The sequence below is a fragment of the Agelaius phoeniceus genome, chromosome 21 (assembly GCF_051311805.1).
Source record: "Agelaius phoeniceus isolate bAgePho1 chromosome 21, bAgePho1.hap1, whole genome shotgun sequence".
Taxonomy (NCBI): Eukaryota; Metazoa; Chordata; class Aves; order Passeriformes; family Icteridae; genus Agelaius; species Agelaius phoeniceus.
The window spans coordinates 503,312-527,589 of record NC_135285.1 but is presented as its reverse complement, the minus strand read 5'-3'; the positions used below and the strand labels follow the sequence as shown (position 1 = coordinate 527,589).

The 24,278-nt window shown below is 48.6% G+C and overlaps 1 protein-coding gene across 1 annotated transcript in view; it reads left to right on the top strand.

The window, feature by feature from the left end:
• RABL6 (RAB, member RAS oncogene family like 6) overlaps positions 1-24,278 on the top strand; it is a 53,372-nt gene that overhangs the window by 25,542 nt on the left and 3,552 nt on the right. The window contains exons 8-13 of the mRNA XM_054646425.2: positions 785-888; positions 10,277-10,629; positions 12,842-13,007; positions 20,083-20,301; positions 20,883-21,231; positions 23,258-23,429. Of these exons, the coding sequence (XP_054502400.2) occupies positions 785-888; positions 10,277-10,629; positions 12,842-13,007; positions 20,083-20,301; positions 20,883-21,231; positions 23,258-23,429 (1,363 nt within the window). The remainder of the gene's footprint in view (positions 1-784; positions 889-10,276; positions 10,630-12,841; positions 13,008-20,082; positions 20,302-20,882; positions 21,232-23,257; positions 23,430-24,278) is intronic.

Here is a 24,278-nt window from a genome sequence, read left to right as displayed (position 1 = left end):
GTCCAGGGGATCCAGAATGATGTTTCTGCAGGAGTGGATGCTGTGTCAGCCCTGCAGGGCCGCAGCCCTTGAGGGAGCTGGCTGTGCCTGTGGCTATCGATCTCTCCTTGCTGTCGTCTGGATGTCAGGAAGAGGGAGCCCTTCCCCTCAGCTGAGGTTTTTGTTTGAGTTCTGTGGGAAATGTGGGAAAGGAAGGACATAGTGGGGCAGTCCTGGATTACATTAGTGCAGTCAACTGACTTTATTGCCCATTGAAAATGGGCTAGGGTATCTGTCCCCCATCTGTGGAACAACAGCTGGAGGCAGAGGGGCAAGGACTTCCAAAATGTCACTGAGTTGATAGGTTATGCTCCCTCATCTACCCCAACAGCAAAAAAAGAATTATTGGGAGGCTTTGCATTCAGCTGGGTCCTGCTTCCAGAGGGGCTGATCTAGCACAGAGATAATCAAAAGGCCTGAGTGAATGAGTTGCAGAACTGATCTCTGCAGGGGCTGAATCCTTTCTCCAAATGTAACTGGTGCTGTGGTGTCTGATATAACACATTATTGATTTATGGCTGAGAGTAGCTGACAGAACAAGGTGCTTCTTACACACAGACTTTATGGATTATCTGCTTTTTATTCACTTTCCCTTTGTGCTCTGTATTTAAATGAACACCATGATCAGGGCCAGGGCTCCTGTTGCACATGATGTTGTGGTAAAGTGGTGACACAGGATCTTAGTGCACAGAGATCTGTTACAGTGACCCTTCTGCTCAGACCCAGCTTGTTTTCCTTTCCTCAGAGGGAGACGTTGCTACGGCAGCTGGAGACAAATCAGCTGGATATTGATGCAACTCTGGAGGAGCTGTCAGTGCAGCAAGAGACTGAAGACCAAAACTACGAACTGTATGTCACTGAGCTGTCTTTTTTGCTAACTAACTGCTGCTTTGGGTGTCACATGAATGTTGGGCAGCCCCAGCTGTGGCATGTGGCCAGGTTGAAGGGTCTAGCGAGTAACGTTTAAGGATCCTTTGGATAAAATGTTGCTTTTGAATGTCATCACCTGAAGAAAAGCATGCACCTGGGGATCCCTGTGAAAGGTCTGGTTCCTACAGGCACGTGACTGGGGAGGGCAGGGCAGGTGGGGCTGAGCAGCACACCTGGAGCCAGCACGTGCTGAAGTAGATAAAGTGCTGGAAGGGGATATTTTCCATCTCTCAGCTGCTCAGCACACAAGTTGGTTCCTCTCCTGGCTGTTGCACTCCTGTGTATTTTGTCTTAAAACAGCAGAAAGTAATAGCAACAACACTGCTGTCTTTTGTTCCCTTTGAGCACTTCTGAACTCTTTGGTATATTTCTGTGTCTGTTCTGCACCCTGGCTGCTTGTAATGGTGTTTGCCAGCTTTAGCCCCATAAAGCCAATGCACCTGTAGCACAGTGAACAGGAATCCATGTTCTGTAAATTCCCATGACAAGGCCTTTATTGCAGTGGTGTGCAAGCCAGAAAAGTCAGCCTCAGAATGTATTGAAAAAGATTATTTACAGGCAGCTTTTGTTTGGAAATTGTAATAGATGATTATGAAATATTCATGCACAGGCTTTTGGACAAGCATTTTTCAGACCACGTTTCAAGGTTCTATAACCTTGTTCAGCATGTTTTCATTGGAGGGCATTGAAATACCCCAATTCACACAAAGAATGCTGTTTCCAGAGCATTCACCTCATTCTTATCCTGAGGGACTAGTTAGTCACCTCATGCCTTCAGCACTTCTGTTGATGTCCCTGCTCAAAGGACTGGGTTGCGTGGGCTGTGCTGTCAGATTGTTTTCCATGCTTTTGTTTGTATTTCTTCAGTAATGGGAGGATACTTAATAGTATCAGGAGTTGGCAGAGCTGTTTCAAATTCACAGCACAAGATCTTTCTGTTTGGTCACCTCTTGCCCTTCCAGCAGCTTTAGTGTGTGCTGGGTCTCCATATGTGTCACTTCAGCTCACAAATCCAGCAGAAAAACAGGTTGGATGGGGCTAGGAGCAGCAGTGAAAGGTGTCCCTGCCTGGGGCAGGGGCATGGAATAAGGCGAGCTTTAAGGTCCCATCCAACCCAAACAGTCTGAGACTCTGTGACTGTGAAATCTATCTTTGCTATATCTACCTCGGGGCTAGTCTGTGTTGGGCTGGCTCTGAGAAGAGATCTTAGATCTTAAAGGCAGCAGCAGCAGTGTGGTAGTGCTGGAGGGGTGGCCAGACCTCCTAGTTCCAGCAACAGGTAGTAGATTGGATCATCCCACCCAGTGTGGCCACACTGCCCTGCTGGGAGGCTGTTGGCACTGTCAAACTGCAGATTAACTTAACGTGCCTCAGAAATATCAGAGCCTGACAGAGGAGTTGATGAAATATTAAAAGCAAGACTTTTCTCTAGGGTTCTGGTTTAGCAAATAAAGTGACATCCTTATGCAGCTGGCCAGCTCCTGCATGTTCATATCTGTACTGAAGCCAAAATTCTTCACTCTCAGAAAATAACACTTCTTTAGAGAAAGGGCTTTAAAATGCCATTGGATGCTTCCTAGCTAGAGGCACAGATCCCAAAAGAAAAGCATCAGGGCGTGTCATGTGTCAGTACTTTGATCACACTGGCTAAAGAGAGCTATTTTAGGGTTTTTAAGGTTTTTCTCTGTACCCCAGGTAGAAACAGAGAGTCTGTTTGTTTAAATGGCACCTCTGTGGGACAGATGAGCTGCAAAGGGGTTACTTCAGCCCTGGACTTGAAACGTATGTACTTCTTACACTCAGTTTTTATCCTTGCAGGAGGGATAAAAGAGTTTTTATCTCCAAGCATGAGTTTTACAGCCAAAGACCCAATTTAAAGAAGTACATTCATATGTCAGAGAACCCAGGTTTGGGTAAAGCCTCAACCTTAGTAAACAGTTTGGGCTAGGAAACAGAGTACATGTAGACACAACAGTGTGTGATGGGAATCAGAGCTTGCAGCGGTGAGGCAGGTCTGCAGTGCTCATTATTAGGGCTTGGGAAGATCCTTGCAGTGATGCTTGTCAGATGCCCCTCATTTTTGGATTACCAGGTGTCCTGGTTTGAAAAGACAGGTGCCTGCTAAGGAAGGCAGGAGCCTCCCTTGAAATGGAAAATGCAAACCCCCTCCCTCTGAATTATTATAATTTTGAAATTATGGGGCTCTCAGGCAAAGATATGGGAATAGGAATAACAGTTCTTTACTAGGAAAATTAAAAATACAAATGCAATAGTACAAAAAAAACCCTACTGCCAGAGTCAGAGCAGGAGCTGACCCACCCCCTGTGTGTCAGGGGGGTGGCACAGCCCCATCCCATGGGTGCTCAGCCCTCCTGCAGTGCCAGCTGTGGCTCTGCTAGAGCAGGGATCCTGCACAAGGGGGGAGTTTTCTGCAGCTCCAGGGCTGCTGGAGATGGGCCTGGGCTCCCTCTGGCAATGCAGGGCAGCAGAAAGCTGCTCCTCTGGGAATGCACTGGGCAAAGGCTGCTGTGCTGTGCCAGGCTCAGATTGGATCCAGGTAGGAATGCTTGGCTCCTCCCCTGGGCGCAGCATCTCCCCATGGGATGATGGAATTGGATCAGCCCTGCAGGGACACTCAGTGGCCCATTAACAGAATATATTTTCCAGAGGGAGAGTGGAAGAGATAAAGAAAACTGCCCTACCTGGTTTTAACAGGTTGCCCAATGAAGAGAAGAAAACTGCCCCACACCTAACAGATGGCAGTAGAATACACACCCAGATCTTGCATTTTCCAAACTAAGACACCAGGTTTAATATGCTACATCAGTGAATGTCCAAGTGAGCACATTGTCTGCTGCACTGGCCCTGTTGTGTACAGCATGTGTGTTGGTGCAGTGTGACTTGGTGACCCTTGACAGATCACAGAACTGTGGAATCCTTAGGATTGGAAAAACCCTCTGAGATCATCAAGTCCAGCTGTTAATCAAGCACTGCCAAAGCCACCACCCAACCATGTCCCCAAGGGCCACATCCACATTTTTCAAACACTCCAGGGATGATAGCTCCACCACTGTCAGGGCAGTCTGTTCCAAAGTCTGGCTGCCCTTTTTGTGAAGAAAGTTTGCCTAATATCCAACCTGAACCTCCTCTGGTGCAACTTGAGGCCTCTTTTGCTTTTTCCTTTTTATTGCTTGGTAGAGGAGCCCAACCCTCACCTGTCATACCTCCTGTAACGAGGCCTTTATGTTAGTTGCTTCAGTTCAGACAGCACTGTGAGTTCTGCTATGGGTCACCCAAATTGCACAGTAAGGGGAGATGACGCAGGTATTTGGGGCCACAGGCCCTGGTGTGGCCGCTGCAACACTTCCTCAGAGGCCATTCTTGCTCTCCTGCCATAAAATCAGGGCACAGAGCACAGCGAGGTGACAGCACTAAGACATCTCGGTTATTCAACCCTGTGCACGTCTGGTAGCTACTCTGTCACAGTGACCACTGCTAAATTTGGCTCAGTGAGAACTGCAAGAGAACAAGAACTCTTCCTCCTGCTCCAGCGGGGGGGACCTGAGGACAAAACGTCACTGATGCAAAATGTGGATCCCAGAGACAACACGAGGTGGCACACGACGCTGCCTCTTCCGCCTTACGTAAGCCAGCCTGGGCAGCCACTGCCTGGATGTGCCTGTGGGATACACAGTCTGCTTCCAGTTCTTTCCCTGTGTTTAGGCTCCTCACTGCCTGACACACCTCTGGATCTGGTACTGTCCCTGTGCTTTCAGACTTTACATCTTCAATGCTACTAAAAAGAACATTTCACCCCTTTTTGAATTCTTGAATTCTTATTAAACAAACAGTAATGGCTTTTATGATGTTCTGAATTTGTACCTAATTTGCTCAGTTTCTCCATTTTTAATTGTACCCAGCTTATCTTCTGTTTTCAAGGAAAACTTGTATATGTTCAATGTGCCCATTCCCCCACAGAAGGGTGCCAGGGCTGGGCAGCACTTTTGGTGAAGAAATTTTCCCCAATACTCAACCTAAACTTCCCCTGGCACAGCTTGAGGCTGTCTCCTCTCACCATGTGTGTGCCAGACCAGTGACTGCAGACAGATATTTGGGCTCTCTTGCTGAGGACTCTGCTTTGGGGAGACACATTCCCCAGAGACAGCTTTAGTCACTGCAGAATCATTGGCTAGGGGGTTGGGGGTTTATTTGCTTTTTTTCCACATTGAGCATAGCACATAGTTTCAGGAAGACCGTGGTGCTGAGTAACACCCGCACAGTGGCAGGAGGAGCTGCTGTTGGAGCTGTTCTCTGGCATCCTCCACTGTATGTAAATACAGGTCCGGAGTGACACCAGCTACAGGCTGAATTACCAGATGGGAAAGTAAACCCACTCCTGCTTTCTCTTCCCCTTGCCCCACTTTTATCTTCTCCACTTGCTGTGAATCTTTGTAGTCATCAGACAGGTCAGGAGCCAGCCTGAACTGGAATGGGACTTTATCTAGGTCATATTTTTTGGGGGTGCTGCATTAAGAATTAAGTGCATCTAAGCCTGTCATCAGCGTTGCTTGAGAAGTGGGGACATGGAGCATGTCCTATATTTTATGGAGCAGGGAGTTACCCTGCTGCATCCATTTTGTCAGGTGGAAAACAGGATGACAGCAGGAATTAAACCTGCTTGGCCGTTGATTCTACATTCAGGGACCTGGTCTAGGGGGATTGAGGAAGTAACTTTAATGAGCCCAAAACAAATATGTGAAAATCTAACCCTTGCTAACCCTAGTTAAAATTATGTCATCCAGCCAATTAATCTTCATTTTCACAATTAATAAAATAACCCAAAGCCTTTCTTGCCACATGAACAATTTATCACAGCACGTTAGAACGAAGAGCCAAAAAGCTTTAGGCTGCTCCCACCTTCAATATTAAAAGAACACAAGCACTGACAATTTTAGGAATTGTGAGGCTAACAAGTCCTTTTGTGTTTGCCCTGGGGGCAGAGCAACAGGAACCTCAGGCCTTGATGAATTTTTGTTCCCACAGAGCGTGCTCATCTTTAAAATTGCATAAAAGTCTCCTCTTGCGAGCAGGTCCAACCACCAGTGAATTATTCAGGAGTTTGAGGATGTTTTGGACTTGTTACTTGGTCTGTAATGGAAGGATTGAAAGGCAAATAAGGAGCCCCTGTGTGTGAGGACAGATGACCCACCTGGACATGCACGGTATATTTGCAGTCTCTGTATCCCAACGGAATAAAGGTGCTCAGGTGTGAGTTCACCTTGTGCTTTAGTAGGACCTGGTCTGCTACCTCCAGAGTGGGCACAAATCTGCTTATTCCACAGTAAGGTTTTGAGGGAGTGCTTTTCCAAAGGTCTGATGGATAGAACGAGGAATGGACAGATTGTGTAGAATCTGAGCAAAAACAGACACATGGCAGGTTTGGCCTGGTGTGTTCCCAAAACAGCCGCACTTGTGCCTCTGAGGAGTGTGTGTAAAGCCAGAGAAAGCATTCATGCATTATGTAGTATTTTCAAAGTGTGGAGGATGCTTAGACACCTCCATCCTGGAAATTACTGCGAGCTTGCTGGCAGCATTTAATGTGTGCTGGTTTTCCACCCACCTCCCTCACAGAAGATCTGTCTATAAAAACTCAGCAGAGTTGGTTTCTGCAGCCTGTGTAGATAGAACCAGTGTCAGACCACCCTGATTTCCCCAGTGTCACAGCACAAGGCTTGGCCCGCGTCTCTAGCTGGTCAAGGTGACATGAAGCGCACGTGTCACAGCTGTCCTCAGTGCTGTGCTGGGGTAGGAGTCTGTGTTGTGCTGTCCCCAGATAACCATTTGTATCTTCCTACTAAAGAACTTGCTGTCTCCTGTTTTTATGCCCTTCACACACCACAGGTGACTAAAGGTACAGGAGCACAGGTGCAGACAAAGCCTGCATGTGTTTTATGCCCCAGTCTGGTTGTGCTCGAGGGAAGAATGACACTCTTTATACTTCAGTTATGTAGTGGGGTTTTTTTTCCTCCAGCTCTTAAATTTCATGTGTTTCTGGAGGAAAAACAGGTGGTAGTCGCAGCCTTCCCTCCCTCTGGAGCTGGCTACTTTCCCAGAACAAAGCAGGTTGTTTCCAAAATGGGCAGCTTTGGCAGAATCACATACAGTAAATCTTTAAATACTCTGGTATTGTTAAGAGTTTTCTGGGCTTTGTTGAGTCCAGCTTTAACTATTCTTTGAGCTTCATATTCTGTATACTGATGTGAGTCTATACATTCTTTGTGTCTCATCGTTTCCAAATCTTCAGTGTACAATCATCTTACCCTACCTGAGTCAGCCAGTTGCCTCAATGGTGGGACTCAGCAACTTGAGGCTCAGAGGTTGTTCATTCTGGTATCAAACCGTGTTGGTGATTTAGGTGTTCCCACAGTCAGGAGAGCAAGTACTGCTGGCAGCAGTACCTTGGCTGCTGGGTGCAGCAGTGCCCAGGCTTGCAGGCTTCCATCCAGAATTGCTGTTGCTCTAAACAGGAACATGGGTGCATGTAGATCGTCTGGGATTAATCTCTCCTCACAGCTGGGAGGCAGGAGTCTTTAACACTGAGTAGGTCTTGGAGGAGGAGGAGTGAGTACCACAAAGCAGAGCTGTTCAGTTCTCCTGTCTTTGGCTCACCAGAAGGCCTGGATCAAAGCTGAGAGAGGAGGAATGGCAGAATTCAGCACTCAGCATGTGATGTGGAGCCGAGGAGTTGTACATTGTGTGCAGGCAAAGCTCACAAACAACTTTGCGGGCCATGGCAATTCACTTGGTGTGGGGATAAAGAGCCTTAGCTTTGTTGGATGGGGGCTGAATTGCAGGGCCTCGTGGTTTGTCTTTCCCACCCCACAGACGCCATGCATACCCTCCTTGGAGGATGCGGTGTCATGGCCTCCCTCCTCAGGTAGGGAGCACAGTGATGGAGAGGTATTGAGCACACACTATCATGGTCTTGCAGCATGTGTGATGTATTGTGCACCTTCCAAACCAACCTGATGCAGTCTCCACAGAGCTCAGTGCAGGAGTTAAACTCCTTTATGTTTTTTCTCTGGTGCATGACAAATCCATGCATCATTTTCAGTGGAACGTCTTGTCGCGCAGCTCGCCCCAGGAGAGGGAGGATGGGGACTGGATGCTGCATCACATACTCTGAGCTCAGCTCTGCCGGGAGCTTATGTTGGTGTAGCCAGTGTTCTGGGTGGAATAGGCACATGGTCTTGGCCTGGATCCTGGTGGAAGCATCAGTGAGAACACCACAGCATGGCACTGGTGTAGGTGCCTTGACAGTCTGCAGCTTCCTTATAAGGGACAGTGGAGGTGCAGCACCAATCTCTGCTCTCTGTGATCAGGGACAGGACCCAGGGAGTGGCTGGAGCTGCATCAGATCAGGTATAGGTTGGATATCAATGGACAGCATGTGACAGCCAGGCTCTGGCATAGTTGGGATTGCAGTCCTTAGTCCAGACTTCTGGAATGAGCAAGGCAAGTCTTTCCCAGCCATTCTCCTGTGGAGAACTGGGAGCAGGAGCGCTTTTCCTCACCCTTGAGTAGATGACAATTTTGTTTGTACTGTTGAATTTCTTCCTATTTCTGTTACTTGGGATCATCCAGTTCTATCTATATCTTGTCCCTGTCTGTTTATGTTGCCTCACCAATCCTGCTTTTTAGTGCTGCCTTTGATCTCCACTTTACCCAGTTACTTAGTTAGGAAGGACTGCTGGTTTTCCAATTTCCAAGTAACAGCTTCCTGGGACTATTGCTCCCTAGGGCTCCAGACACTGCTGGTCACAAAGTATATTATTTTGTTCCTTAAAAGTATATCAGGTTACTGCCTTAAAATAGGAAATCATATCTCAAGGCTTAGAGTTTCTTAGCCCCCACTGTTTGTGTTCTGCTCAGCAGTCAGTCCAGGGAAGGTTCTGGCTGGCTCAGGTCCCTGAAGGACAAGGTCATGCTCTGTGTGGGAGAGGAGGCTCTCCCTTCACATTCTCATTGCCTGGAGCACAACCAAAGTCTGTCTTGCAGAACCAGCTGAATCCAGAGCCTCTATGCACAAATTCATTAAGCTTAATGAGATGAGAGGTGAGACTGGGATGTGCTGGATATTACACAGGATGCTTCACTTTGGGTGTCCTCTCTGTATCTCTCAGCTGTGCAGCATGTGGCAGATCTGTTTTTCAGACCATTTAATGGCAAAAACTTGTCTCTGTCCACGTTTCTCTGCACACAGTGTGTGAAACAGGCTGCGGAGGGAGGCTTGGGTTAGGCTTGGGTTTCTTTTGGAAAAGGAAAGAGCTTTTCACTCCGTATAGTGGAACAGGCTTTAATGTTCTTCCAGTCGGGAACCCAGCCAGGACCACAACCTGCTCCAGTGCTCCTGCTACTTGGCTCCAGGGCCTCTCACACGGAGGGGGAGTGTGTGCAGGGGAGAGCCTGCATGTGGGTCTGCACCCTGCAAGAAGGGTAATGGCAGTCAGTCTTCTCTGAGCCCTCAGGACAGCTCTTTTCTTTGGATATTCAAGGATTCTCCTCTCAAATCCATTCTTGGCTGATAAAGAGGTTATTACAGCAGTTTTCTTGAGTACTGTGATTTGTTCTGCAGAATGTAAAAACATGCCATTCCTAGAGCACTTACTCCTTTAGAGACATGTCCAACAACTGACTTCAGGTTGCATTTCAAGCCCTGACATGTTATTATAGTCTGTCTATTCAGGGAATTTCCAGGACTGTAAGTTTCATCCTGTAGTGCAGAGCAGGTTGGGATACTCCACACCTCAATGCAGATGGGGCAAGTTCAGCTCGTGTGGGTAAACCAGATTTATTGTGACCCAGGGAGTCACAGTGTCACTGGAAGCAGATCCATACCCTCCCAAGCCCAGCTGGAAGCAGACCCATACTCTCCCAGCTCAGCACACAGCCGGATGAAAAGGGCTTATTATAAAGGAAGGAGAAGGACTTTTTATATGGGCAGGTAGTGACAGGACAAGGGGCAATGGTTTTAAACTGGCAGAGGGCCGGGTTGGATGGGAAGAAATTCTTCCCTGTGAGGATGGGGAGGTCCTGGCATAGGGTGCCCAGAGAAGCTGTGGCTGTCCCTCGATTGCTGGAAGTGTCCAAGGCCAGGTGGGACTTGGAGAAGCCTGGCCTAGTAGAAGGTGTCCCTGCCCATGGTAGAGGTTGTAATGAGATGAGCTTTAAGGTCCCTCCCAACCCAAAGCAGTCTGGGATTCTGAGATTCGCCATTCCTTATATTTGTAATTTATCTTCCCCACAGGTTCCTGGAAATGATGGAAGCCCGAAGCCAAGGACACACATCACCACTAGCAACAAACGGGCAGAGCCCCTCCTCCGGCTCCCAGTCACCCATCATACCTCCGAGCTCTGCATCGACGGGCAGCTCCAGCCCCAGCACCCCCCAGCCGCCGCTGCCACTCACCACAAGCGCCACCATCTCTCCTGACCCCGCCTCATCCTTCTCACCAGTGCCTGCCCCCGAGGCCCCGCAGACCCCCACGCCTGCCGCAGCTCCCGCCGCCCCCCCGGCCACCGCCCCCCCGCCCAAGCGTGGCATCATTGCGCGGCTCTTTGGGACATCCCCCGCAGCCGAGCCCAGTCCTCCCCAGCCAGGTAGGTGCTGGTGCCCTGTTCTGGCAGGATGTGACCCATAGGCCTTCCAGTTTTCATTTCATTTTTTCCCTGCGAGAGGCTGAGCAGACAGGTGTGTGAAGGCCACAGACGCCATGCTTGTGCAGCAGGTGTCCAGGGAGACTTGGGCTGTCATTCTCTATTTTCCCTGATCAACATTTTGATTTGTCTCTGTTCTGGATGGGGACTGTGCCCAGCCAGCTGGGTGGTGGCTGTAGCATGCTTAAGAGGAAGATCGTGAACGCACAGGAGACACCAATAAAATAAGTAAAATGTCAGGTTCTTACCAGGAGCAAAAATACCTCTTGAATAGCAAAAAAATGACTAGAGAAGCTATTTGAAGTGCCATCCTTGCACACGTGTGGCAGTCCGGAGGGGCTCCTATGCGTAATGGAGAGAAGCGGAGCACTGGGTTTAAAGGTTATTCAGCCAGAAACGGTCACGTAGGTCCAGGCTCCACAGCAGATCCCCCTCTGGGGAAATCTGCTCCTTCAGAGCAGGTCTGGGAGGAGGGAGCCCTCGGCTGCTGCCTCAGCACTGGTACCCGCTGGAGCAGCACAGCCCTCGGTCCAGAGCCTGCCGGACAGAGTGCCAGGCAGAGGCATCAAGGGTTTGATGCATGTAATTTTACTGATCTGGACCATAATTTGCCTGTCACATTCACTTTGTTTGCAGAGCTAACTGGAGCTGCAGAGCTGGCACTGCCTAAAAATCATGACATGGTTTGAGTCACCCTTTGGAAATACCTTCCTTCTCACACTGGCTCACAGTGCTCCTGAGACACCCACAGAGAGAAAGGAGGAGGTGCTGGGGACACAGGTTGCAATTTCAGATGTTGAAATGGTCTGGTTTTAGATCTGCACACAATGTTCTGCATCTTGTGCCTCTTCCCAGATATGACACAATGCACCCATTTTGGTTTGTTTATGACTCTTCCTACCCAGAGAAAATAAAACAAAAACCAGAGAGGAGAGGGGATGTTAGAAATTCCTTGTTGATAAAAACAACCTTTATCATTTTGATCTGTAGAAAAAAAGACTGGTCTACTACCAGTGTTATAATGGTTGGGTTTGGGGCTTTTCTTTTTCTTCTCTTTTTTTAACTCCTTCTTAGCTTGACAGCTGTTTTGGTCTTGTGACTTTCAGCCCTGATATCTCGGAATGCTTAGGAGCGGTTGCAAAAGGCAGCCAGGAAGAGCTGATGTGTCAGTGTTGCAAGGTTTCAGTGGTGTGCCAAGGGGCCTGCACCTCCGCTGGAATGTACCCAGGCACCAATTCACTGGAAAGCAGCTAAAAAAATCATTGTTACCAAGTAATACTTGGTTTTTCTGGGAGTTACTATTTAAGATTTCTCTTGAAGTCTTGGAGTAGTAATTCTTTTGGCTGTGGTTTAGCTTGCACCAGTGCTACTCTGTGGCATTAGTGGTACTGTTGGTATGTAGAAGTGATCTGAAAGTTGTGCTAAGGAGAGTGAAATCTAGAAAAAAAAGGCACAAGTCTTGTTTTACCCAAAAGAAAAGTCTAGATGTAAAGTGCAGCATGAGCAGAGGAAAAACATTGAGTATTGCAAATTCTGGAGACGTTAATCACTTCAGGCTTCTTAGTTATGCTAATTTCATGAGTTTTCATCCTGATACCTTGAAGATGGGTAAAGGTGTTTCTACAAATTAACTGTATTAAAGTCACTCTCTATTTGTGGTAGCTCTTGAGCTTTCGTTTACACAAAACATCTAAAAGCACAATGTGAACAATTCTGCCTTGGACAGTTACAGCTGAAAAAAGCAAGAGGATAGGAGAGAGGGTGAACTGAACAATGTGGAAAAGGTAAGAGAATAGTGAAGGGACATCCCCCAGAAGGAGTTCACATAGCACAGGTGTAATAAAACCTGTGGTACGGTCAGTCATAGCATTCCCTGGAGAGTAGAGCCAGGCCTTGCCAGGAAGGTTTTCAGTCTGTCTAAAAGCTTGGGTCAGCCTGGTGCATTCTAAACCACAGCAGCCATGATCTGTGATTGCCTTCATGTCAGACTCTGGGCTGTTTTATATCCTGTTCATAACCTTCCTCTTCCCTTGCTGTGGAACCAGGGTCCTGCCTCATGGCTGCTGCCACCCTGGGCAGCACAGATCTGGAAAAAGCCAATTTCTGTCTTGCTTGTGGTGACACCATTGTTTTACAACTCCTGTTGCTAATGCAGATCCTGCTGCTGCCACTCCTCCCCCCAACCCTGCAGCCCCTGCCAAGGTACAGAGCGTGGAGGACTTTGTTCCTGAGGATAGCCTGGACCACAGCTTTCTGGAAGACCCAGCACCACAGAAAGACAAAGGGAAACCACAGGCCAAACACCGTGTGGATAGTGAAAGGTAAGAAAAGGAGGGTGGCAGCAGGGATGGCAGGTCCCCAGCAGGGACACACCTGGATGTGCAGCCTGACTAACATGGTGCAACCATTCCCTGATTCCAGAGCAGTTAGCTGTCCCAGAGGCTTTCTGGCTGTGCAATGGTCAGTCATAGCATTCACTGTTTCCCATTTAGTGACACACACACTGCTCCCTGGGAAGGAGGAACATCACAAAAAGCAGATTATCACCTTCCTGGTGCTGCTGTTTTGCTTTGTGCCCAGATTAAACCACTGGGCCCTTTGTGTCAGGAAGGGATTTTCCTTCTGGCTGAACACACGAAATCATTTGAGATATTTTCCTTCTGGAACATAGTGCACTTTGCAGGGATACTATGTTTTGCTTAATGAATATTTACCTTCTGCAGAGGCACAAAGTGTGGCGAAATTCCTCTATGACTTGGTAATGTCATTCCTGAGGCACTATAAATGGATTTGGGGTATGGTGGAGGACACTTGGAAGCAGAGTACTCTGTAGCTCTGTGGGATTCTGGAAGGAAGGATGGAGAAAGTCATGCTCCTTTGGGAGTGTCACTGCATGGTTGCCTGCAGAATTAAAAAAACTCTTAGGGGGTGCCTTCCTTTTTCTCTGTGTCTAGTGTTTCTTCCCAGAATTTTCTCACTAAATTGGAGAGACACAGATTTGATGGATGATAGGGAATGGGTTGGATATTTACATCCAGAGAGTAGTGATCTATGGCTCAATGTCCAGTTGAAGATGGGTGGTGTTCCTCAGGATCTGTACTGAGACATGGACTTCATCCATGAAACAGGGGGATTGAGGACACCCTCATCAGGTTTATCAATAACACCAAGCTGAGTAGTGTGGGTGACACTCCTGAATGACAGGATGTCATCCAGAACCTGGAAAATATGAGAAATGGCCCATGGGAACCTCATGAGGTTCACCAAGGCCAAGCTCAAGTTGCTGTACCTGGGTTGGGGCAACTCTGGGATCAATCCAGGCTGGAGGGTGAAGGGATTGAGTGCAGCCCTGGGGAGAAGGACTTGGGGGTGCTGGTGGGTGAGAGCTGGACCTGCCCCAGCCCTGAAACTGGGCTGATCCCCAGCATGGGCAGCAGGGAAGAGGGAGTTCTGCCCTGCTCAGGTGACACCCCACCTGCAGAGCTGCCTCTAGCCCTGAGGGCTAGCATCAGGAGGATGTAGAACTGCTGTAGAGAGTCCAGAGGAGGCCATGGAGATGCTCCAAGGCCTGGAACCCCTCTGCTCTGGAGCCAGGCTGGGGGAGCTGGGGGTGTTCAACTGGAGAAGACAAGGCTCTGGGGAGATGTTATTGCTGCCTTTCAATATTTAAGAGACGATGAGGACAGAGATTTTAGCAGGGCGTACTGCAATAGGACAAGAAATTGTGATTTGAAACTAAAAGAGGGGAGATTCAGACTAGGTACAAGGAAGAAGGATTTTACAAGAAGAGTGGTGAGGCCCTGGCACAGGTTGCCCAGGAAAGTGGTGGATACCTCATCCCTGGAAACATTCCCAGTCTGGCTGGATGGGGCTCTGAGCAACCTGATCCAGTTGAAAATGTCCCTGCTCAGTGCAGGGGGTTGGAGCAAGCTGAGCTTTAAGGCCTCTTCCAACCCAAACCAGTCTGTGAGTCTATAATTATCTCCTCAAAATGGCAGAGCTGTGCTTATGCCATGAGCTGTGTTTTCTCTTTTTTTTTTTTTCCCTTTTTTTCTTTTCCTGGCTTTGGTGTTTTTTAACCAAAAAAAGAAAAGGGGATTGTGTATACTGAACTGCTCAGACAAGAGGATGTGCAGTGAGGTGTCTGAAAGCAGACTGTCTCTTAAGAGGTAACCTAAGCATACTCTCAGGCTCTGTATCCGTTGCTCAGAATATTCCTTGCCTGCTGCCTCTTGTCATCAACACTGGATTAACCAGGAGACTAATTAAGCGTGGACACTGCTCATCTGTGAATTCTGCCTCTTTTAACATCCTTGTCAAGACCCAGTGTTCTCTACTTCAACCACAACAACCTTAAATCAGTGCTGTTTGTGAGTCTCAATGCCTGTGTAATGCAGGTCAGCCTGAATCATCATCCCTTGTGATGGCAGAACACGTGGATGTTTTATTAAAACTAAAAAAAAAAGGCAAGAAAAAAGTGGGGTTGCTGGCAGCATGCTGGCCTACAAAGCATCTTGCTCGTGGCTGTGGCAGAGCTGAGATATTTTCCTGGGTTTAACAAGGAGTTGTCAGAAAAGCCAAGCCTGACCTTCTGAGGGACTGGGTCCTGAGATGCCCTCAGAGCTCTGGAGCTGCAGTTCTACTGTGGTTGGGAGGCTGATCCTTCACAAAGGTTTCTCTGCTCCAGAGTGTCAGTCACTGGAAGCAAATAAGTGTTAAACTGTATAAAAAAACCAAACATGGTGGACAGGGGTGCGAGAACCCTGCTCCTTTGTTTAGAGTTCATCCTTTGCTCACAGTGATACCCAGTGCAGTCACAACAGCTCTGTTTCCCTGTGAGAAAACATTGCAGCACGTCCCTGCAAATTCACACACTCATTTCTCCTCTGCAACCTGGCATCCATGGCTTGCTCTGGTTTCTTCTATATATCATGCAGTTTTCTTAGTAGCCTGGCAATTTTCCATTCTGTTTCTTGCCAAAAAGGGCCTACGAGAATAAGCCAGAGATGCAGATGTGGTTCGGACCATCACCTGCAATCTTGGAAACCTTTCAGGATGTCACTTACAGCCCCACAGTAGCTAGGAACAACATTCCAGTTCTGTAAGCACTGTCCTCGATAATCAGCTTCTGCTGCAGTGAGGAGGTGGTTGTAATTCCCATAAAATCTGCTGCAGAAATTTATCTCTGGCCTAAAGAACACAGTAGATCTGTGGAATCACTCAAACCTTGGGGAGATTTTATTGGTTTCAAAAAATGGAGTCCTGGAAGCTGCTTTTCCCCTGTATCTGAGTGAAGAACAAGGCCTGAGGATGTCCCAGCAAGATGCATTCAGGTCTCGTGCTCATTTTGAAGCAGATACCTGAGTGTTGAGCTTACACAGCTCACCAGCATGCCTGGGTGTGCTGTAGCCAAGGGTAAGCTCCAGGACTGAAGTGTCATTGAAGATGTGGCAGAAGAATGGGCCATGTTTTGAGAATTTGTGAAATTACTTCTCCTACCCAAGAGGAATCGCCTTGTTGACTCTGAGCATGAGTCCTGCAGGGAGCTCTGGGAACACCTCAGTGTACTGAGGTACATTCACAGGGTTGGAAGGCAGCTTGGGGGCCATCCAGTTCAACCTCCCCCTCCTGGGCCGCTCAGAACTGGTTTTCCAGAACCGTTTTGGATTTTGAGTATCTCCAGAGAATCCACAACCTCTCTGGCAACCCATGCCAGTGCTCAGGCATGCTCTCAGTGGAAAAAGTGTTTGCTTATGTTCGTGGGGAACCTCCTGAGTTACAGTTTGTGTTCCTTGCCTTTTGTCCTGGCACTGGGCAGCACCAAAAAGAGCCTGTCTCCATCTTCTTTGTACCTCCGTCAGCTGTTTAAATACCTTTATAAGGTCTCCTCAAGCCTTCTCCAGGCTGAGCAGTCCTGTCTTTCATGTGGGAGATCCCTTCCTCATGTGAGCAATGCTCCAGTCAGTTAATCATCCTCATGGCCCCTCACTGGATTCACTCTTTCTTTGCTGTGCACTGGACTCCAGCTGTGGCCTCACCAGTGCAGAGCAGAGGGGCAGCATCACTTCCCTGATCTGTTGGCAGTGCTTTGCCTCATGAAGACCAGGACACCATTGGCCTTCTTGGCAGCAGGAGCACCTTGTTCAGCTTGGCATACCCCAGGCCTGCAGTGACGTCCTGGGTTTTGTTCAGTGACACGTTGTGGTTCTCTGACTTGCAGTAGAGAACTCCCAGAATCAGTTCCTTTACCAGTTAATTAGGAAGGTATTTCAATCTCCCAATTTGCTGTTTCAGAACTTAATTTGCTGCTCTTTAACCTGATGCCCTGAGCCAGCATGGATATGAGTGCGCCAGAGGACCTAATCTGGCTCCAAAGCATCTCACCCTTGGCTCCTGCTGGGTCAGGCAGCCTGGGTCCCTGGGGGGGGGCTGAAGGTGTCTGAAAGCCAGTTTATGCTTTACCTGTCAGTGTTCCTGATCTTTCTTTTCTGCATCCTTAGACATTTATCTTAAAGATGGATTAGATGTGTGTGTCCTTACATCTGAAGGGCTTTGAAGTGGTTCTTTGCTTTTATGGGTCTGTTATGGATTCCATGATGCCCAGCTGTGCTAGCCCAAGGGAGGGAAGGTTCACAGTAGAAGACCAACATCTCCTAGAGCAGCCACACAGGCTCATCCTGCAGCGTGGGATTCCCTCAATTTACCTGCTTTATTACAGCTTGGGTTTTTTCTCTTTCGTTAGCCCCGCAAAAGGATGTGAGAGAAGCCCTTGAGCTCCTGGGGCTGTGGGAACCCAGCCCAGCTAGGTTTGAGGCTGTGAGCTCAGGTTGCATCAGGGTTTGTTTCCTCCCCAGCAGCCAATCGGTGACACACTGGAAGCTCACAGAGGACACCCCAGCAGTCTCTGTGGTCACTAGCTCAGAGCAGACCTCAGTGAGCAGCATTATTTTTGGGGGGTACCTGAACCTGCAGCCACACGAGCTCAGTGCTCATGCCAGCTTGGCAGCGCTTCAAGGATTGCAGGGAGCAGTGCAATGTGCTTTGCTTTGCATGCTTTGCCTTCCTTCCAGCTGGAAGCTCAGGACCACAAGCTGATCCTAGTTTTGCCTTGTCAGAGCCTGTTTATACTGAAGCAGTGATTTTCCTGATGTATATTCACTCCACTGCTCTGCTCTTAACGCTGTCGCTCAGTGATCTGTGTTGGCTGGAGATGGAGGCAGGTTTCTCACTGCAGAAGGATGTGACCCACTTTGGTGAGGGGGTGTACACACAGGGATGTACACCCACTGGGACTGGGAAAGGTGGAAATGCTGCAGGTCTGTGTGGAGTCTGGAAGGACAGTGGCAGGAATCTCTTAAGAGCCCCTGTGCCTAATAGAGCAGTGATGTGTTGAGGAAAGGCAATGTGTCTAGTTCAGAATAATATCCTGCCATTTTTAGGATGCAACTCCATTTTCTTTTCAGTGCATTTCAAGAGAAAACCCTGCCAGTGCTTTGAAAACCTCAGGAATCACTCACTTGTCATTCCTCCAGCTTTGGGGGCTGCTTGGGCACCAGTTTTCCTCTCCTTTGTGTGTCTGGGCTGTGTGCCTCCCTCCTGGCATAGTGTGAGAGCAGCAGTGTTAGTGATGAAGGGGCTCTTCAGCAGCCTGGCCCTGCTCAGTAGGGCGCTGAGAGCAGGTCCTGAGAGCAGAGGAATCCACACCAAGAGCAGAGGGAGGGCCTGTCCTTGTCTTAGCACTCCAGCCCAGACAAGCACTGGTTGTGATCACTGCTGTCCCGTTGTCACAAACAACTCCATTGTCTGTTGGCATATATATTAACTCTTTTAAACTATCTTGTCAAGCAGTACCCAGCCATGTAGAGGAGCCAGAGTGAGCAGTTGCCATCATCCCAGCTCTGTTTAGGGTATTTCTCATCTCACCAGCACACCATACTTATGTATGTGGTGTTCCCAGCACATACAGTGCTTGGCCTGTGCTGGGAACACCACTTACTTGCAGTTAAAGGATTTTAGGGTTTTGTTTATGTCTGTACAATCTAATCTGTTCCAAGCTATGTTTTTTGTCTCTGTATAAAAAGAAGGTTGTGCTTATACCATCCAGGTGGCATCATTAAAAGGGCAGAGACTTGCGTGTGGGGTTGTCAGGAAGGAGCTGGTTATCTCTTGTGGATGAAACAAATAGAACAAGGAAAGGTGATGGCAGAGGCTCATCAGCTGAGCCTGGGGAAAATATCTATATTCCTGACATGAGCACAGTTTTCAGAAAATGTTAAAATTGAGTCCTAGGGACATTCAGACAAGAATCCTCAGTTTCAGCTGCAAAGCTCTCTCAAGCTGCCTTTGAACACAGAACTGTGCTACATCCAGGGAGGCTGACAGACTCCCAGCTCTGGCAGTATGTCCTTAGGTTAATTTAATTTGGGCAATGTTAAAGCTTGGCTATGGTGTCTGTGTATCTGCCTGCTTCAGGGAGCACTGCAGAAATAGAAATGGTTCCAGGAAGCTAATAGCTGCCAGTGAACTCCCATAGCAGTGACAGTGTATGATTAGGTTTAATTACAGGATATGGGGATGAAGACAGGCAGTTCCCATGGTTTGACTGACTGATCCTTGCATGGTGGATGGAGCTCCATGTTCTGATGAAGCTGTGGCAACAGGCTTCTCTGTACCTCTGAGGCTGATCTTCTCCAGCCACTCATTTCCAGCTTGAGGGGCAGCAGCTGCTCTGTGACACATCCTGCTGTGGCCCTTTTGGTGCAGGGCCAGTGCCACTGCTGCAGCCTGCAGGGAGCAGGTCCAGCCTGAGCTGGACAGTGGCAAGGGAAGGCTGGCAGCGCACAGAATCACAAAATCACCAGCTGGTTTGTGTTGGAAGGGACCTTAAAGCCCATCCCATTCCAGCCCCTGCTACAGGCAGGGACACCTTCCACTATCCCAGGTTACTCCAAGCTTCGTCCAACCTGGCCTTGTACACTTCCAGGGATCCAGGGGCAACCACAGCTTCTCTGGGCACCCTGTTACAGGGCCTGCCTGCCCTCACAGGGAATAATTCCTTCCCAATATCCTGTCTAACCCTGCCCTCCTTCAGCTTAAAGCCATTCTCCTCGTCCTGTACAAAGTCCCTTTCCAGCTCTATTGGAGCCCCTTTAGGCACTGGACAGGGCTCTCACACTTCCCTGGAGCCTTCTCTTCTCCAGGCCTGACTATCCTCATTTTCAGCCTGTCTCCAAAGCAGAGGTGCTCCAACCCTTTAATCATCAGCTGCCCCAGGCTGGGGACATGTCCCCAGAAGTTGGCTGTACAAGCCAGGCTAGTCTCAGTGTTCATGCAGGAGGAGGCAGGTCTGTCCAGCACCTCCTGGGGTGCTGTGTCTGATCACTCTTTGTGTTGCAGTGATGGAGAGGCGCCTGGAGGGAACCCCATGGTGGCAGGTTTCCAAGATGACGTGGATCTGGATGACAAAATCCCCAGCGGACCAATGCTGGCAGCAGAACGGGTGCCGAGCAAGAACGTCACCCTCTCCAGTGAGGAGGAGGAAGAGGAAGAGGTGAAGGATTCTAAGGTCATCCTCATATCTGATGGAGACAAAAACACAGAGCAGGAAAAAAAAAGGTACAGAGCATAGACTGAAGTGTGGGGTTGTGCTGGTAAACCTGGATCTCTCCTCCATCTTGCCACTGACTGTGTGTGGCCTTTGGGAAGTCTTGGTGTCTCTGTCTGCCTGTTCTTCAGCTGTAGGCTGGGGCTGTAGTTACTGTAGGTGTAACTGCTGTGTGTGGTGTGTCTTACCCCGTGCCTTGGAGCACTGTGCTCCTGTGCCAGTGGGGCGGTTCTGCATGCTTTTCCTCAAATTTGAACAAGAGCCTGGAACTAAGCACCAGAGTGGCTGTTTGTAGTGGTGTGGGGAGGAGAGAGGAGTCAAGTCTTGGGTGAAGGGAGTGGAGTCACTCACCACACCCTGTGCTGGGGAATGATGATGTTCTCCACATACCACATCCTGTGGAGTGAAGGTTAGGATTAGGCACATGAGGGTTGTCCTCAGCCTGAGTGGTGCATTTGACCCCACACCACTATAGGATGCACTGCCTTTCCCAGTGGGATGCATGATGCAGCCTTCAGGCAGGCTTAGCTGTTAACTGTGCCTTGCTCCACAGAATAGGGTGGACAGACTCTGACAACTTGTTTCTTCTCAGGTCTTCCAGAAATTCTCTGAAACCCCAGAGTGAAGCAATTTTGACCAAAGCAACTGACCCGAAGCCTCCTGACAGTTTACCTCCCCGTTCTGGGTCTGAAGGAAACAACAGCAGCAAAGGCAACACAAGCCTGGCAGCTCCTGCTGCTGGCCCCACAGCAGCAGCCCAGGCCTCAAAGGCCACTGCCCAAAGCAAAGGACTTGCTTCCAAGCAGAAAGTGGTCAAAGAGGAGAAGCCTGAGGAGTCTGACAGTGATCAAGAGGGACCAATAGCTACTCAGATGCTCTCATTCGTTATGGATGACCCAGACTTTGAAAGTGAAGATTCTGACAGCCAGAAGAAAAAGATGGTAAATAACAGCCCGTGTTGCTGTGAGCTGTGCCCAGCTGAGCTGGAAGGGTTGAGGCATTGCCATGAGCAGAGCCTCCCTCAGCAGCAGTTACTAAGCAACCTGCAGAGTTTGATGTGAGCACAAACCCAGTAATGCTCTGAGTATGGAAGCCACCTGGCAGCAAGAACCCCATAGAATCACAGATCCATAGAATACCCTGAGTTGGAAGGGACCCAGAAGAATCATCCAGCCCAGCCCCTGTCCCTGCCCAGACCCCCCAGCAGCCCCAGCCTGGGCATCCCTGGCAGCGCTGTCCAAAGGCTCCTGGAGCTCTGGCAGCCTCGGGGCCGTGCCCATTCCCTGGGGAGCCTGGGCAGTGCCAGCACCCTCTGGGGGAAGAACCTTTTCCTAATATCCAGGCTAGACCTTCCCTAACATGAAGTTTGTGTTTACAGACACAAACAAGATTTATGCTTGGGTGTTTTACTGTGCTGTTTACTCTTAGCCAGTCCAGCAGTGCCAAATGCAGAGCTACTGGGTTTTCATGTGAACTTTAACATGCAGAAGGGTGTCTCTGCCGGAAAGAGTGAACTCCTTGCAGTCAATCCAGCAATAAAAAGGCATCACAAAATTTGCTTGGCAAAGCCTAAAGGGAAGAAGGAAGGTCTGCTTGGGAAGGACTTTTCAGGACAGCAGAGGTAGCTGTAAGGTCTGTGACGTTCAGCACGTGCCAGCAGGTGTCTGCTAAAACAAATATACCAGGGGTCCCCCCACACCTACCCTGTATTACGGTGGAGAAGACACTTGTCCTGCACCTCTTCTCTGAACTGGTCAGAACTTGCTGCATGGCTTGAGATATCCCTGAGTTTGGTGACCACTTCTCACAACCTGCAGAGCAATCTCTGGAAACTGCTAGCAGTGATTTGGGATGGGCAATGGCTGTTCAGGGGTGTCCTGATGTCTGGGTTTGCTGGTGTTCAGGGGGTTTCCCTCAGTTGTTATCATTCTGGAGTCCTGTTGAAAGGGCTATTGTCACAGTTTCTTTGACCTTATTCATGTGTCATGCTGTTTATTAAGTAATTTTCTATTCATTTTGCATCTTAACTTCCTGCTTTTCTTGACAATATGAAACCAAAAGTATTTGGTGCAAATTTCCATCTCTTGCATGCTGCAGTGAGAAGGGATTGATGAGAAAGCAGCAGTGTCCAGGAATGCCTGACCCCAGGAATGCTCCATAGCATGTGAATGCTTTTCCACTGCAGGGTGTACTGGTCAGGCAAACCAGTACAGCCATTGCCATTAACAGGGTGGGGGCAGTGCCTGACCAGCAGCACAGTGGGGCCGTTTTCCATCTGTGTACAAAGATACAAGGAAAGGTTGGATCAGATTCTGAAGAGGATGAGTTGGCAGGTATCAGAAGATCATTAAACTGATTTTCCATTCCCATCTTGCAGAGATGGAGGATTTTGGGGTAATTTCCAGGCTCTGCAACATCCTGGGTTTTAGCTCATGCTGAAGGGGCAGATTTGCCCTGGGAGCACATTCCCTTTTGGCTTGCTGAAGGGAATTATTCTGCAGACACACTCTGCTTCCTCAGCCCTGCTGCCTCTGGTACCTGAGACCCACAGAGCTGCACAGCAAAAAGCATTTGTCACTAAGGGCTGGAGGGGAGTTTTCAGTCTATTTGATTGGATTTTCCCAGAACAGAGATGCCTCCCCAGGGCAGAAGGAAGCTGATGCTGGTGAGCTAACAGAGTTGAAGGTCTCATTTAATCCCTTTATATTGGGAATTTGATTTCAGCAGCCCCAGTGCGAAGTTTTCAGAACACCCTTGTCAGTACCAGTGCAACTGAGGCATTTTACCAAGGCAAAAATTAGAGCTCATGAGATCCAGGACATTGATTTCCAGGCAATAACAGCTCATTTCAGCTGGCATTTCCTTCTCTCCTCCCCACCTGCTGACATCTGACATTTTTGTATGCAAAATGGTTAGAGATTTTGGTTGAAGTATTTGTCAGTGTTGTCTGCCTTTGCTTCTCTCTAGAATGAATTCCCAGTGCGAGAAGATCTCTCTGAAATATCTGATGATGATACCTCACTGGGAAAGCCACCCCAACCTGTGAAATCAACAGTCCCCTCCTTTAAACTGAAAAATGACTCAGATCTCTTTGGCTTGGGTTTGGAAGAAGCTGGTCCCAAGGAGAGCAGTGAGGAAGGTAAAGCTCACACCTTATTTCCACTCTTGCTGCTTTTGTTTGTCAGGCATCTGGTTTTTCCAAAGTCTTTCCAGCAAACCAATTTGCACTAAATAAAATACCCTCTAACTTCATGCAGTGCCCTGTGTGAGTCGTAATCTGGTTTAGCACAGCATAAATAGCTTTTAAGTTTTTCCCCATGAGGATGAGAAGTTGGCTTCTCCCTGGCACCAGCCATAGGTTATTTTTGTCCCAGCTGCAAGCAGAAGCACATCTTTCACAAGCTGCTGCTGTGTAAGCCTTTCTGCTTAGCCCTATGTGCTTGGGAATTGGTGTTCAGCATTGCATTGCAGTGTCCACCCCCTCCAGAATTTGGATCAACTTGAACAAAATGCTCTGATATACCCTGCCAATTTCCTCTTCTGTTTTTGAGAAAGATGGGGTGGGATCCTATTCATGCAAAAAATTCCTGCTGTCTAGGCATTACTGCAAAGCAACTTCCTGTAGACCTGCCCCAATGTCAGCATGAAAGATGGGAATTTAAAGATTTAAGGAAGGAAAAAAGCTGTGAGCAGCACCAGAGAGCACTCCTTGAATAGCTGTTCCAAAAGTGTGAGGAAGGTGTCACAGGCTGCCATGGTTCCGTCAGCTTGTCACTCCGAGCTGCTGAACAGCAGAGCTTGAAATAGCTGTAAGTGCATCTGCAGAGGCCCAGGTCAATAATTTAACTTCAGTTTAGATTCTTAAATAATTAATTGTGGGTTCCTCCTATCTCCTCTTTTGGTGATAAATATAAAACCATCTCTCGGTCATCAGTGACTGGAGCTTGACTGGCAATTAGGCTTCTCCATGGCTGCATTTACACATCAG